We start from the raw sequence: 14116 nt of genomic DNA on the forward strand, positions 1-14116 counted from the left end.
CAACTTCGCATAAAGCATGAGTCAATGGTACACAAAGTTCACGACACAAAGAAGATCTTCTGTGATTTATCGATAGGCCCTCAATATTCATTGCTATGATATTGAAGGCCGGTCCTGAAAAGGACCCTTTCGTGGTGAGTGCAGTCATGACCACGCGATAAGAATCTGCAGGTTTTCACTTGCGGTGTGTTTGAGGTGCTCGTGTGTTGTTTTCAATACTCAATTTTAACCTCATAATACATTATTCCCCGTTAGTCCCACCAAACGCTCAACAACTCCGTGAAACTTTATGAACCTCTATAAATAAGTTCCTGCCTTCGCACTTTCCTGTTCTGAAGGGATAAACTATCCCTGCCGCACCCAAAAGATGTGTCTGATTCTCAAGCTAGCAAACGTTAAACGTTTACCAGAAGTACCAAGTCTTGATAGAGAACTTCTTATCGAGCACTCCCAATAAGAATCTCACATACCACAAGGAGAAACAACCTTATCACCGTTTTTTATTTTTTCTATCGAATCCCTCTTCCCCTTGGAAAATGTATGTAATGTATGTAATTCTAGATCGAAGGTGCGCAATTGCTTTGCGCAAAAAGATGCAGGCGAGCGACACGGCTCCGCGAGACGCTCTGGGCCAAAGGGTGTGGGTCAGAGGGTTGCTTTGGCTGGGGGTCAATTGTTGGGCAGACATCCCACAAAACATGGGTGCTTCTGTGGCAGACAAATTCGTATGGTTACGAGTTAGAATGAAAATCTAACCGACACGTGGTTAATTTCAATTTATCAGCCAGACAACCAGGCTGCACCACTGCACGATTACACTTTTTTTTAGGTTTTTGGTCAAAGAGCCAAAGTGAGCACTTCAGCACACTTTTCCAGACACCCTGCACTTACTTTCCCCACAAAAAAAAAAAAACCCAAAAGCTCCCAACTACAGTACAATCCCTGAAGTGCTTTCAATTAAAGAGCATAACTTGTCTCCCAAAGACAAACGAGAAGCTTTTCATGTGGCTCAATGCGTGTGAGCTTTTTTTCCTCATCCCTTCTTCGGATTATATGGATTTTAATGACCTCCCTTCCCCCCCGTGTGCCTTAAATCGAGACTCTATTTCATCTCTGCGTCGCGAGCTTTGGGGGAAAAGTTTGAGGGAAAACTCTGAGACGGAAATTAAATTGAATCTCAATATTTGCAAAGTTTTTCGATTAGTTTCATCCACTTTCATATACGCCACTCGCATATCCAAGAGTTTTCCCTCTGACTATTATCCTTTTACGTTCTCTGCCAATTTTTATTCCAATCCTGTCGTTCTCTTGTCTTTTTTTCTCACCATTCTCTCTCTTCCAAAGACTTCGTTTTTGCTTATTGAACAATTGAGGGCTTCTTTTGGTGCGGGATTTTCTGGGCTTCACTATAAACTTTTTGATTGCATTTTTAAACCGTTGAAAATGAACATTGGAAAAATCAATTTATGAAGTGTTCTTACCATTGGTTGCTGTGGTTGATCCTTCATGGTTTGTACTGTGGTTCCTCCTGCGGACACTGCCTGCTGCTGGGATTGCTGATTTTGCTGATTGTGCTGGGCTTGAGCGACAACGGGCGGATTCACGACACCACCTCCACTTCCTCCGGACACAACCACCAGCTGGTTGGTTGTGGATGCTGTGGTGGTATTTGGCGATGGCTGGGGAACAGCTGCTGGTGCTGGACTAATAGATGACGTTGGTGGCTGAGGACGCGGTGAGATGACTGTACCGAACTTGAGAGCCTTACGACCACGAACACTCTGGAACAAGGAAAAACAGTGTCCAATTAGGCAAATCTCGTTGGAACATTTCCACATTGTTTATTCAACATTTGAATTGAGATAAGACTTTACAGAGTCCGAGAATGTTTCATGTTCCAGAAGTTTGTTGTGTTTCATAAAGAAAGTTGAATAGATAACTTTCACAGAATAGGGGTGCATTAAAAATTGAGAATGTGCAATTTTCATGCTGTGACATCTCCAGGAAGTGATATAGATATTTCCATTGTTTTGGTTGCATTACTGCTAGTTTGACATCAGGAACGCAACATTATTTCACACTTGGCGAGGTATTTTAATAAGAAACGGTTTAATAGTTTTCTCTCCCGAAGTATAGGCTTAAATGTCAACCTTTTATGAAACTTTGAATTCGTAATTCTGTTTGATGAGAACCCACGTTTCAGATGAAATGCGTGTGAGCTAGCAAGAAAATAGTTCTGTACCAGTACACTCAGTCCCGGGATTATGCACATTTTCGGGACCGAAAAAAACGCGCGAAACGGCATTATGCATCGAGAAAAATTGCATACCCTCAGGGGCTTTCTTTTGAATAAATCGGCCGTAGAACGAATTTCGCGCAGAGTAAAAGTAGTTCAAACAAAATGATTCAATTGTTTAATAGAAATGCATTAACAAAGAGTAGTTTTTGGCCAGAGTTCTTCAATAAATGGTTTGGATATTTAAAAAAAATTACCCAAATTACCTTAATAAAAGGAATTAAAGTTTAATTTTGAAAAAGTAGCAAAATGTTTTCAAATATCCCGCGTCGCAAAATAGTCTACATTCAGCGTATTTCAAAAATGAGTTCATAAATTGACTCCCAATGGTAGGCAAACTTGCATAATTGTATGTGCATAATTCCGTCAGGTGCATAATCCCGAAGGACATAATGGGCTCAAACAGAAGTAGATTTTGATTCTCCAATAGTGTCTTGGATAAAAGGTAAATGGAACTATATTTGTACAAAAAATCGTTGATGTTCGAAGAATTCACATTCAATTTCGAATTTTCATGCTAAATTTTCGAACAAGGTGAGGAAAATTTATCAAATATCACACTAAAAAGCTGGCAAAAGAGTTACTCTCAGTGATTATGGAGTGATTAAATAATGGGACAAAAACAATCGTCGTTGTTCTGTTTTTTTCCTCACAACAATGTGAAGACTGTCACATTTTGACACTTGAGTACTTCGAAATTCGAACAGGATGTAACTCCGCCAACTTGCGAAAGTATTAAGAAGTAAGAAAGTCTTTTTGTTGGATCTTGAAATAGATTTTCGAATTTTTCAAGATCTACTTCTGTACGGAAAGAATGCCGAGACTGAGTGTAGGAGTCTTGATACTTTATGGACCCAAGCACTCTTGATAGACTGAAATATGCTCTATTGGCTTTCAGCAGCCGTGCACAGACTTCAGTTGACATGTTATTGTCAGTTGTGATCGCTGATTAAAGGCAGACGAAGGAGTTTGCAACTCTAAAGTTGTAGCTTCTATTTATTTATTTATTTATTTACTTCCCAAAAATATGCTTATAATGCCCAACACACAATAACTTTCGTTTTGTAAACATGTTTTTGATATTTCAATGAGAGTGAATGAGATCTAGATCTAGTCATCTCGCTCATTCTCATGAGATTCAAAATTTACGGAAATCTGTCTATTAATCTCTAAATATGCTTTTTTAATTCAAATTAAATAGTAATCACATAAAAGTCGTTAATCTTTTGAAAATGATGTTCGAATTTGAGGATTGAGAAATGGCAGTCATATCCCCCAAACGTTCGAATTCAAGGAACTTGACACTGTATCATTAAAATTGACGTGACACTACGACTCAAGCCGAGAGATGTCTTAAGCGGCTTAACGTAATTATAATTAATCAAAAGAATGATGACTAAATTTTCATCAGTTTCCCACTAGCTAAGCCGTTTCTCGGCTTAAGCCGAGAGACGACTTAGTCAAGGCCGGATTTAGAAATGTGGAGGCCCAATGCCCATTTGTGGGGGCCCGAAAAATTTTACGTTTTCCAACAGTGCAACAGCTTTAAGATTTTATACAATATAATGCTTTTCAATTCTACAGGTAAATTTAACCAACTTAAAGTTTACTTAAAACCTAAGACTTTGCTTTTACTACACGAAAAAAAATTGGGGTCGTGATGTTTTTCCGGGATGAAAATTAAACCAATGCAATGATAATAATGGCATTGAATAAACGAGCAGTAAAAGTCAAATTTAGTCGGCAAAAAATTCCAAATGATCAGTACAAAATAAAAAAATTGTCAGTAAAAAATTAAAAAAGGGCAGTAAAAAATTAAAAAGAGCAGTATTTTATTAAAAGCGGTCAGAAAAAAGGAAAAGCGATCAGTAAGAAGTAAAACATTATCACCACAAAATAAAAAGTGATCAGCAAAAAATAAAACTTGGTTAGTAAAAAATAAAAAGTGGTCAGTAAAAAATTAAAAACGAGCAGCAGAAATATTCGAGATGATCAGTAAAAAAATTAAAAAAGTGATCAGTGAAAAATTAAAAACGAGCAGTAAAAAATAAAAAATGGCCAATAAAAAATAAATGCTCTAATCGCTAAAGGCCTTTGCACACTAGAAGAAATTTCTTTAAAAAGTGCCTTTTTAAAGAAAATTTCCCCTATCCGTGTAGGCAGAAACGTTAGAATTTAAAAAAGGCAATTTTTGACAAAAATCGATTCTAGTGTGTAGACACCATAATCGAAATTTAATTTGCATTTTTTTTGTTAATAATTTTTATTTTCTGACAATTGTAACCATGGTAGACTTATTAAATGTGGGGGCCCCTAAAATGTGGAGGCCCGGTGCCGTGTCCTCAGCGAACCTACCTAAATTCGGCACTGGACTTAGTCAGACATTGATGAAAATGTAATATGATCATTATTTTGATTATAATTGCGCTAAGCTGTGTCTCGGTTTAAGCCGTAAGTATGTCTAGGGCATAACGCTGTTCACTTTTACATTTGTCTGTCACCGTATCCATCGACGTAGAGACAAAACAGTAAGAGATACCAACTTTTGATCCCCGCTAACCATTTCATAAATGAGACGCTTAGAGCAGAAGTGGACTGTTTTAATAGGGAAATGCGTACAAAGGAGACCACTTCTGCTCTGAGCGTCTCAAATAAACAATCTTTACTTCGTCTTTTCTTTCATTTTCGTCTATCTCCTATTAAATTAAGTTTTTCTTTTATAAATTAGTAATTAAGACAGCTTTATCAAGGATTTACCTTCTTCTTTATAAGATTCTTTTTTTCTTCTTTCATTTGCGCAGTTTCTGTTGGAAAATTACAAATGAATGTGCGTTATATATCTTCATGTGCGATATGTTTTAAATAAAATATATATAGAGATTTACACAGAGTACGGAATGAGAGCTGGAGATTCATTGTGGGAGCATAGACACGACAGGAGGCGATTTGTCATTCTGACGGTTACTGATTACGGCACAAAATGAAAATTTATGACGCTATTTGATCAAGTGTGACGTATTTTAGTTGGATAATTGGCTAACACTGTCCACCAATCTTATACTACAATTTCATACGTCATTTATCAGTTATCCCTGCAGATCCATTTCATCTACCTTCAATTTTATTTTCATCCCCAGTGTCTCTGCATTGATTTACAGCCTAGATTCCCTCTTTGGTGCTTCTCCCTGTATCTCCCCCGCACATTGAAAAATATCCGTCCGAGCGAGAAACTAATTGGGGACTAGGAAGAAGCGCGTAAGCTCATTTCGCAGTAGACACTTTGTGGTAGAGACAAAAGCTTCATCCCTTAATCCTCTGGGAAAGGTCAAAAGCTCACCTAAAATATATTTGTTCACGATTCACTGTCAAGGGACTTTGTTAGGACACTGCAAAATCAGTTGGAAAGGGTACAATTAAGGCAAAGAGCTCAAATAATTGCTTTTTAAATTAAAATATTTCAACTTTAAGGGATGGTTCTTTTTTTTCTAAATTAATCAGCCTCTTTGGTGATTTTTTTTCTCTCGATTGGAATTTTCTGTGAAAAGATTGGGTTACAGTGGACTTGTGAAGGGACTTTGAAAATATTATTTTATCGTATGTTGGTAGAAACATGTTAGTTTAGGACCTTAAATGTAAATTTTCTGACTCTTAAGCAAGATGTTGCTTTTCTCACTGGAAAATGTATTCATAGGAAGAATCGATGAAAAGGCTTAGGGAAGGAAGAAAGTTTTGTCTGGACAATACCAGAGAAGAAAATGCTAAGAGAATGTTCTCTGAGAAGCTTTATAATTCAAGTGGATTTCCTTCGACACAAAATTTCTAACGAAGACAATTTTTGGTGATGGCTTGAGTCTGAAACTGAAGGAAGTAAAATTCCCAGGTCAGGTATTTACTCAAGTCAGCAGACTTGGGGTTTTCCGGACGAAAAGAAGGCATAAAGAGATGGTGAGGTATTTTGCCCAGGGGTTGATTATGTGGACGTTTTGTTTAACTTGCAACCCCCAAAATTTCCATAATTGCAAATAAAGTGCCCTGGCATTATGTATACTCAAAATATCCAATTTGCCATTTTCCAGAGAGAAATTCTAGCCCAGGATGCTTCAACATCTCTAGCCAAAAATTTCATTTAGTATTTGTTGTTCTTGCACATTTCACCAATTTCTCCTGCATCCTTCTGGAAAATCTGATGTATGCTTCTGCATAATTTGAGCTCAGTGGGAAAAGGACATCCTGAAGCAATACTATTTTGATCCTGCTGATGATGCTCAAATTTAAGAACAGGTTGGTGTTCTTAAAGCTTTTAGATGACTGTTCAAAAACTAAAAAAAAAACTCCTCGATAAAATTATTTTTCTCCTGAGAGATATTTATTACCAAGAATTTTCTTCATATTCAAACAAGTTTACAAAATATGGAGCAAAATATTTGCGTTGAGAAATTTTTAACGAGGGGTTAATTACTCGAATATCAATAAATGGAGCTTTAAATGAACCGGTAACTTACTAAAATCCAGTAGAAATATAGATAGATAGATAGATAGATAGATAGATAATTTATTCATCACAATGTTTTAGAAGTACAAATTGTAGATCATGCGTGAGTATGTAGTTTTTTCTTTCTGCGGCCATCGCCGTCTTAGTGTTGATGACCAACCTCCAGAGTGAAAACGGTGGAAAACTCTTTCACAGGTTGTATATGCCAGTCATGAATCAACATGAATAAATAAATCATGGTGTGTACTAAACTCAAACATACATTTTACTCATTTAATGAGCAGAAAGAAAAGGCAAACAGAAGATGCTGCTCTGTACCATCCGTACTCTCTATTTACATTGTGAGAGAATTGAAAAATGGCTAGCTCTGACTGAGCTGTAAGCCATTAGATTAAGGAAGATTCCCCAGAAAAGCTATGCAAGCCATTGTGAAAAGACCTCGACCTCGAGGCAGACCTAGAACAAGGTGGCTGAATCAAATCCAGAATCTTGCCTTGGAACGCCTTGGGATCGAACCCGAACATTTTCCTGAAGTGGCGGAGGATCGACAAGCGTGGGCTGCTAATTTGAATGTCATGGGTCCGCGACCCCAATAGAGAAAAGCGGTTGAAAATTAATGAATGCATGTAGATTAAGGGAAAGCGCATACTAACTTCGGACGACTCAAGCTTCGAAAAACTATTTTTTTTTCAAAATGTTTTTAATGAATTTGACTTATTTATAATATTATATTTTAATTCATAGTCCAATGCTAGAAATTTTTTGTAAAGAACCATAAAAAATTGAGTTGTCCAAAGCTTAAGTCGTTCACTAAATGAGTTCGATTTTTGGGTAACGTATTTTAGGGTCAAAGAACCACATTTGGCCACTTAAATTCCCACCGAAGGCCACTTAAAAGATTTCTCATAAATATAGCGCTTAGGGTAAGTGTACCAAATTTCGATCAGCTTGTAATTTCGGCCACTTTTGTACCTCAAATTTCCATGAATTTTTAGTTGCATACTCTAGCTATAAGATTATACAATGCAAAAAATAACAAAAAATGTCGTTTCAACGAACAAGGAGATGTAAAAAATACTTTGGAAAAATTTCGGAAAAACAAGGAACTATGAGAATGAAGGTGGCCGAAATATGCTACCAAGCTATGTCTATATTTTTATTAATTTTAAAATGTGTTGAGAATGGTTTAGGGGAAACAAAGACGATAAACTGTCTACAAGATTCCGAGCAACACTCCTTAAATAGAAGTAACAAAAAAATCAATCTGTATTAAAAATATTACATTTCAAATTTAAGACTTTGGCGCTTGCATGCAACGATACCGAAATTTGGCACGTAAAAAAAGAATGAATATCAATTTGACGCATTAATAAGGGGATTGCCCGAATTTACGAGTCCTAAAATTAGCCGTTTCTCGCGATTTTTTTTATAATTATAATTCAATTAATTAAATTAATTATAAAAGCTTAAAACTACTAACATAATCTTTATTCTCTTTTTTTACTATAAATATATTTAAAAATGTTTGTAAAGCAATGCAAAAAATACTAGAGTAAAGTGATATAATTTGGAATTAGTGTTACAAGTTGGACAATTCGCCGGTACAAGTTGGGCATGGCTTTTTTCTTGATAAATACAGTACAAAATTTGTTTTTAAGAAAAATTAACCAAATTATAAAACTAAAGCATTAAAAATATACAAATAAAAATGAAGTAGGGGAAACTGGGGCACCACCAAACACGGGGTACCACCAAACACGGCGATTTTTTAATCGGATATTCGACTTCAGAGGATAAGACCGATAGGAATTTAGAGGCATTATAGGGATGCTTGTCCACTGAAGGAATGATCGAGATAGTCCAAGTAGTTTAGAAATAAAAATTACTGTTTGGTGGTACCCCGTGTTTGATGGTGCCCCAGTTTCCCCTACTAAATTTATCAAGACAAAAAGCCCTGTCCAAATTGTACCATTGATTGTCTAACTTGTGCCACTGTCCAACTTGTACCACTTTACCCTAGTCGCTGTATAAAAAGCCGTTTTCTGAAATCTAATATCTCAGAAACCAAAAAAGGGTAAGGGTCTCCACAGACCTGAGGATTAGACGAGAGACGGCTTAGCGTAATTATATTCGAAATAATGATTAAACTACATTTCCATAATTTTCCACTAAGTCGTCTCTCAGCTTAAGTCGTAAATGTGTGTAGAGCACAAGGTTAAATTACTAAAGAGCTTTTAGTATGTTAGAGTTGTAATAAATAAAGGGAAGAGGAAGTTATGAACTTCGAAAGATGAACGTTTCGTACCGCTCGGTATTTTTCCATGTTTCATAGTGAATTGGAACCGTACTTCCCACACACCATAGCCGTCTTCAGGATATATGAAGTTTAAGACTACCGTATAGATACGGTTGACTTTGCACCCCTGCTTTTCAAAATCCTTTCTTTAATTCCAGGACTAGACGATGGTCTAAAGTTCATAAGGGTAAGTAAGGATAGTCTTAAGAATATCATTAGGTGTTACAGGCTAACAACCCCTCCTTGTAATGGCAAGATTGTTACGAAAACTCGAAAGGAACCTTCGATAGAGTCGCCAAGACTGAAGGAGGTTAGTGCGAGAGGCCCGATCCCTTAAAGGGACGCTGCAGCCACCTAAGTAAGTAAGTAAAATTGAATAAATAACCCCATCTGCCGAGTACATGATACTTAATCTTATTGCATCAACATTTTCTGTAATTTAGAGAAGTGTTTTCAAACAAGTGAAGAATTCTTTAGCACCGTAATCAAAATACCAAAAATTTCCAGTGAAGTGATACCTAAGTGAGCTACCCCCTGGATTATTCATGAGACTTCGCCAGCTAACGTAATGATGCCAATTCAATTGTACATTTCGTCAGAGAAATTCTTCCCTCCCATCCCCATGCTGTCAGAGGCATTTTGGGGAATGTGAGGACTGTGAGATGGAGTCTCAAAAGTGGGCGAGAAAGCCCCACGAGTGCTACCATGGAAACAGTAGCTGGGAAGTGTGGAGCTTTTAAATTAACCACCACGTCCAAGAGCAATTTGTCGGCCTTCCCGGCGTCAACGCTTTCCCATGACACATTTCCCAACCACTCCAGAGACATGCGAATTGATTCATCCTCCAGACTGAAAGAGCCTCCATTTCAGGAGAATGCACATCGTCCCGTGCATTCTCATCCAACCTTTTCCCCATTCCCAAAAATTTCTCTTTATCCCCATCCTCTTGTGCTCCCTGGGACAATCAATACGAGGAACATTGGGCGTTTGCAACAAAAGGAAGTGTGCACATGAGATTCGTCGTCCATAGTTCCCAGGAGAAGAGTCTCCGGGTCAATAGAAAATTCCCATGAATATGCTGATGAAATTGGATTTAGTGAGACGAGAGGACTAACTCTACCTCACGCGAGACTTGCAGCCCCACTCAAAATTACCAATTTAACTTTAATCAAGAAACCATAAATTTCCTCTCCCAGGGCCACTTCCTCTCGCCTTTCGTGGTGTATCCCTCCCAAAGCACATAAAACTTTTCCCATGTACTCCCCAGCTGCATATAAGTGGAACACAATGGAGAATTCCCAAAGTATATAAGACTCTCGCCAATATTGAGGCTTATGGCCGAAGATGCGTTCAACCGCAACATTTTCTTGCACAACAGTGCCGAACTTGGAATTTTTCTTTCAGACTTTTGAAGAGCTTTTCTCTAAGCCGATTCTTTTCAGCCAATAGCATCAAGATATTAAGCGGATCAATAAATTATGCGATTGATCTAATCGAAAAAAAGAATAGTGAGGGAAATTTCTTGGAGGAATGAAATTCACAAAGTATTTATAATCATTACGAAATTTTTCATCTTAATTAGGGGAAAGGCTCATAATTTTGTCCAGTTTCTTATTTTGGACACTTTGAGGATAAAATTGGACACTGAAAATAAATTGATTAAAATGATGGATTTTTATTCCAATATTTGATGAATATTGAATTCAATCTAAATATTTGTTCTTTTTGGAAGATTTTAACACTAAATACGTTAAATTTTGAATATGATTTGAGTTGAAATTGCTTTGTTGAAAATTCAGTGTGAGCAATTGCTTACGAGAAATATGACAGAACTTCGTGGTTACTTCAGTCTTATTTAGCTGTGGTGAAGGACTAACAATGTTTCTTCGGTTTTTTTGAGTGATATTATTAAATATTCATTGAATATTGTGTTGATTCACGTTAGTGGTGATTTGTACATTTGACCTGAAGTGAGGTTTGCCTTGTGAGTAAGATTTTTCGTGTGAAAAATGGGAAATTTTTTAAGACATTTATCAGTGAGGTGATACTCCTTATTTTGGACAGGTGTTTTTCTCACGAAATTTCGTGAAGTTTTAGCTTTTGTGATGACTAGGTTGGACAAATGCCTGGAGAAACAAAGGAGCATCATCTCTACGAAAGAAATGTAGCGAGAAAAGCCTTGAAAGGCTCCCGGAAAGGCCAGGGAATGAGCAAATCCGAACGTACTTGGAGTACCGAAGTCAACTCACTTTAATGAATGATATGGAAAGTTTCTGGGCTTCCTGTGACATTCTACGTTTCCCTTACATAAACAGGAAGAGGACTTGGTAAGATTGGTTCATGAAATGAAGAACAATGAGCATCCTGTTGAGGCGGATTAGTTGTCCAAATTTACAGTCAAGTTGTCCAAATTAATAACTAAGTTGTCCAAAATAAGAGTCAAATTCACCTCTACATATCAATTCATTTTTAAACGTATTAAAACTTATTTTAGTAAAAATAAGATGATAAATAGCTTGTCAAGTTTCTAAACAACCCTTCTGAAAAGAGAGTAACAAAAAAGGTCAATTAGTATTGAAAATATCGCACTTCAAACTTGGAACATCGATGCTTATAAGCAGACTGGACCAAATTATGAGCCTTTACCCTAAACGAATTGGTTTTTACCGATTCATTACCGATTAGGATAAATCAAGGTTCGTTGTCAACTTCAAAGATCGGAACTTCAACATCGGTTTTGAAACATTTATGCTAAGAACGTGGCCTTTTAACTGAAATAAGGGAAGGGTTTGTTTTTTTGTTGTTGTTCCCCCCCTTACCCCTTTGTAGGTCTAAAGCCCTTGGGCCTATTATGACCAAGAACCACTTCTAAAATGCTAAAATGCTAAATAAATAAATAACAAATAACAAACAACACAAAGGAATTACAATTTGTCTCCTTATAAAATTAACTCACACACATTTAAGGCTGTCTCTGGGAAGGGTTTGAGGCTTCGCACATATTCTGCCTTCTAACACTTCATGTTTTTCCCATGTTCCCTTAGTGAATCTGACCTATTTCTTCAGAAAATGTGTGACTTAAGGCTATTAAAATATGCCATAAATAAGTCAGTGTTCACTGAGAAAAAAAGAGGGTGCGATTGACTTTTTTTCCTCATAACTTTAACAGTTTTTAGGTGTAAAAATATATCAACATTTTTTAATTTTAATTTTACACCTTTTTAAGGGTAAAATTAACATGGAAAAGGGTAACTTTAATCCCCAATACGCCTAAAAAGGATAATATTTACACCAATTTCGGATCAATACTGCAGGGTAAAATTAACATTTCCGGAATGATAATTTAACTTTTTCGGATTTCTCTCAGTGTTCGAAGCCAGAGTGTGTGCGAAGACTGAAAACCTTCCCCTAATTATCCTTTAGAGCGTAAGAAATTGATATATAATTCATAAAATCCAGATACTATGTATATCATCTTAGACTTTGAGCACCGAAATTGACTTGAAACATTGATAAATTATTTTCCCAGTGAAAAAGTGGTTTTCAAAATTAGCGAAGAAAAGGCAAAGAAAGGGACAAAAATTGCCAATATCTGCAGTCTGAGCAACAACAGAAAAAAAAACAACATGCAAGATTAATTGATAATGAGGCACCAAAAAGGGCCAGAACCAGCGACCAAGAGAGTAATAATAGTCCCAAAGAACGAATGAGAAGAACCAAGGAGATGGAATATTGGCAAAAAGGAATGGCATCCCAGGGATAAAAAAAAGCACAATTTACGTCTTTCTTTATTCTGTGGTACCCCAGCAGAGCCCTATAAGATTGCTGGAATATAATGAGTTCCAAAGTTTATTATTTAAGAGTTCTTTCGTCGAAAGGAGGTGTGTCGTCATGCTTTTGCCCTCAGTACAGCCATATACACAATTTTTGCGGTGCGGGGGTGGATGGTACGAAACGAGAGAGCCACAGTGGAGGAAATAAGTTTCTGGCATAACTTTCCCACAAATGAATTGCCAGCATATAGCATTGAAAATATATATACGTAATCTCTTTTAGTATTTATGAATGATTTTAATTAAGAATTAGTCCTAATTTATACAAAGTTCGCCTGAGAAACTTTACCTCATCCCCCTTTTTTCTGAACTCTATCACTGATGCTTCCCATGCAGTGGTCCTTCAGAATCTTTAGTTTTTCATTACTTTTAATTTTTTAATAGAAATACATTTAAGATGAAACGTAATGAACTTGTGTTATTTGTTTAGAATCTAGAATTTTTCTGACAATTTAAAAATTTAGATATGGTTCATTTTTAAATTGTCAAAGAAATGCAAGACCTTTTTAACAATATCACCATTGTCATGATCGGTTGGGTAATTAAAGAGAAAATTCGGAAAACGTTTGAAAAATTGATCTAGATAGAAGTACGCCTGTTGATTTTTTTCTCAAAAGGTGTGTGACAGTGTATACACCTTCGTTAAATCGTTTTAGGTTATCCTAAATATATATAGGTTATATTTAGGTTATTTAGCCTAGGATAGAATTAGGTAATCCTACCACAGAGAATGAATTGGAGAATTATAAAAGAAATGTCCCATTATTTTGCTATATACTTGTTCTGTAATTTCAATAGAACAGGTTAAAAAAGATTTCGTGCTTAAGAAAAGTAATAAATTTTTATTGCAGGGGAAGTATATTATGTTTTACTAATGTTTTTACTGGAATATTATACGATATACTTAATATTATTACACATTGTACAGAGGAAAAAGAAATTAGTAGCCAGGTTGTACTTTAATGTATTTTGGTGAGTAAAGCTCTTAAATTTTGTAAGTGAAAGAAATGGGTGTATAAATTTATTTTAATAGCATGAAATTAGATTTTCAACAGAATAATTAAAAAAGGGTAGTTAGTTTAATTTTTGTTTAACTTGGTCAGTAACATAAAACGGGAATGTTAGTGGCACTTCAGATTTTTTTATCTGATTTATTTAAGAATATGAACTGTAGTAAAGCCAGGGTTAAACCTGGATTA

The 14116-nt window shown here is 36.2% G+C and overlaps 1 protein-coding gene across 4 annotated transcripts in view; it reads right to left on the minus strand.

The window, feature by feature from the left end:
• Positions 1 to 14116, minus strand: part of LOC129800497 (methylcytosine dioxygenase TET) — a 173584-nt gene that overhangs the window by 21070 nt on the left and 138398 nt on the right. For all 4 annotated transcript variants that reach the window (XM_055844920.1, XM_055844919.1, XM_055844918.1 and 1 more), the window contains one exon: positions 1482 to 1781. In XM_055844920.1, coding sequence (XP_055700895.1) covers positions 1482 to 1781 — 300 coding nt within the window. The remainder of the gene's footprint in view (positions 1 to 1481; positions 1782 to 14116) is intronic.

The sequence above is a fragment of the Phlebotomus papatasi genome, chromosome 2 (genome assembly GCF_024763615.1).
Source record: "Phlebotomus papatasi isolate M1 chromosome 2, Ppap_2.1, whole genome shotgun sequence".
NCBI classification, from domain to species: domain Eukaryota; kingdom Metazoa; phylum Arthropoda; class Insecta; order Diptera; family Psychodidae; genus Phlebotomus; species Phlebotomus papatasi.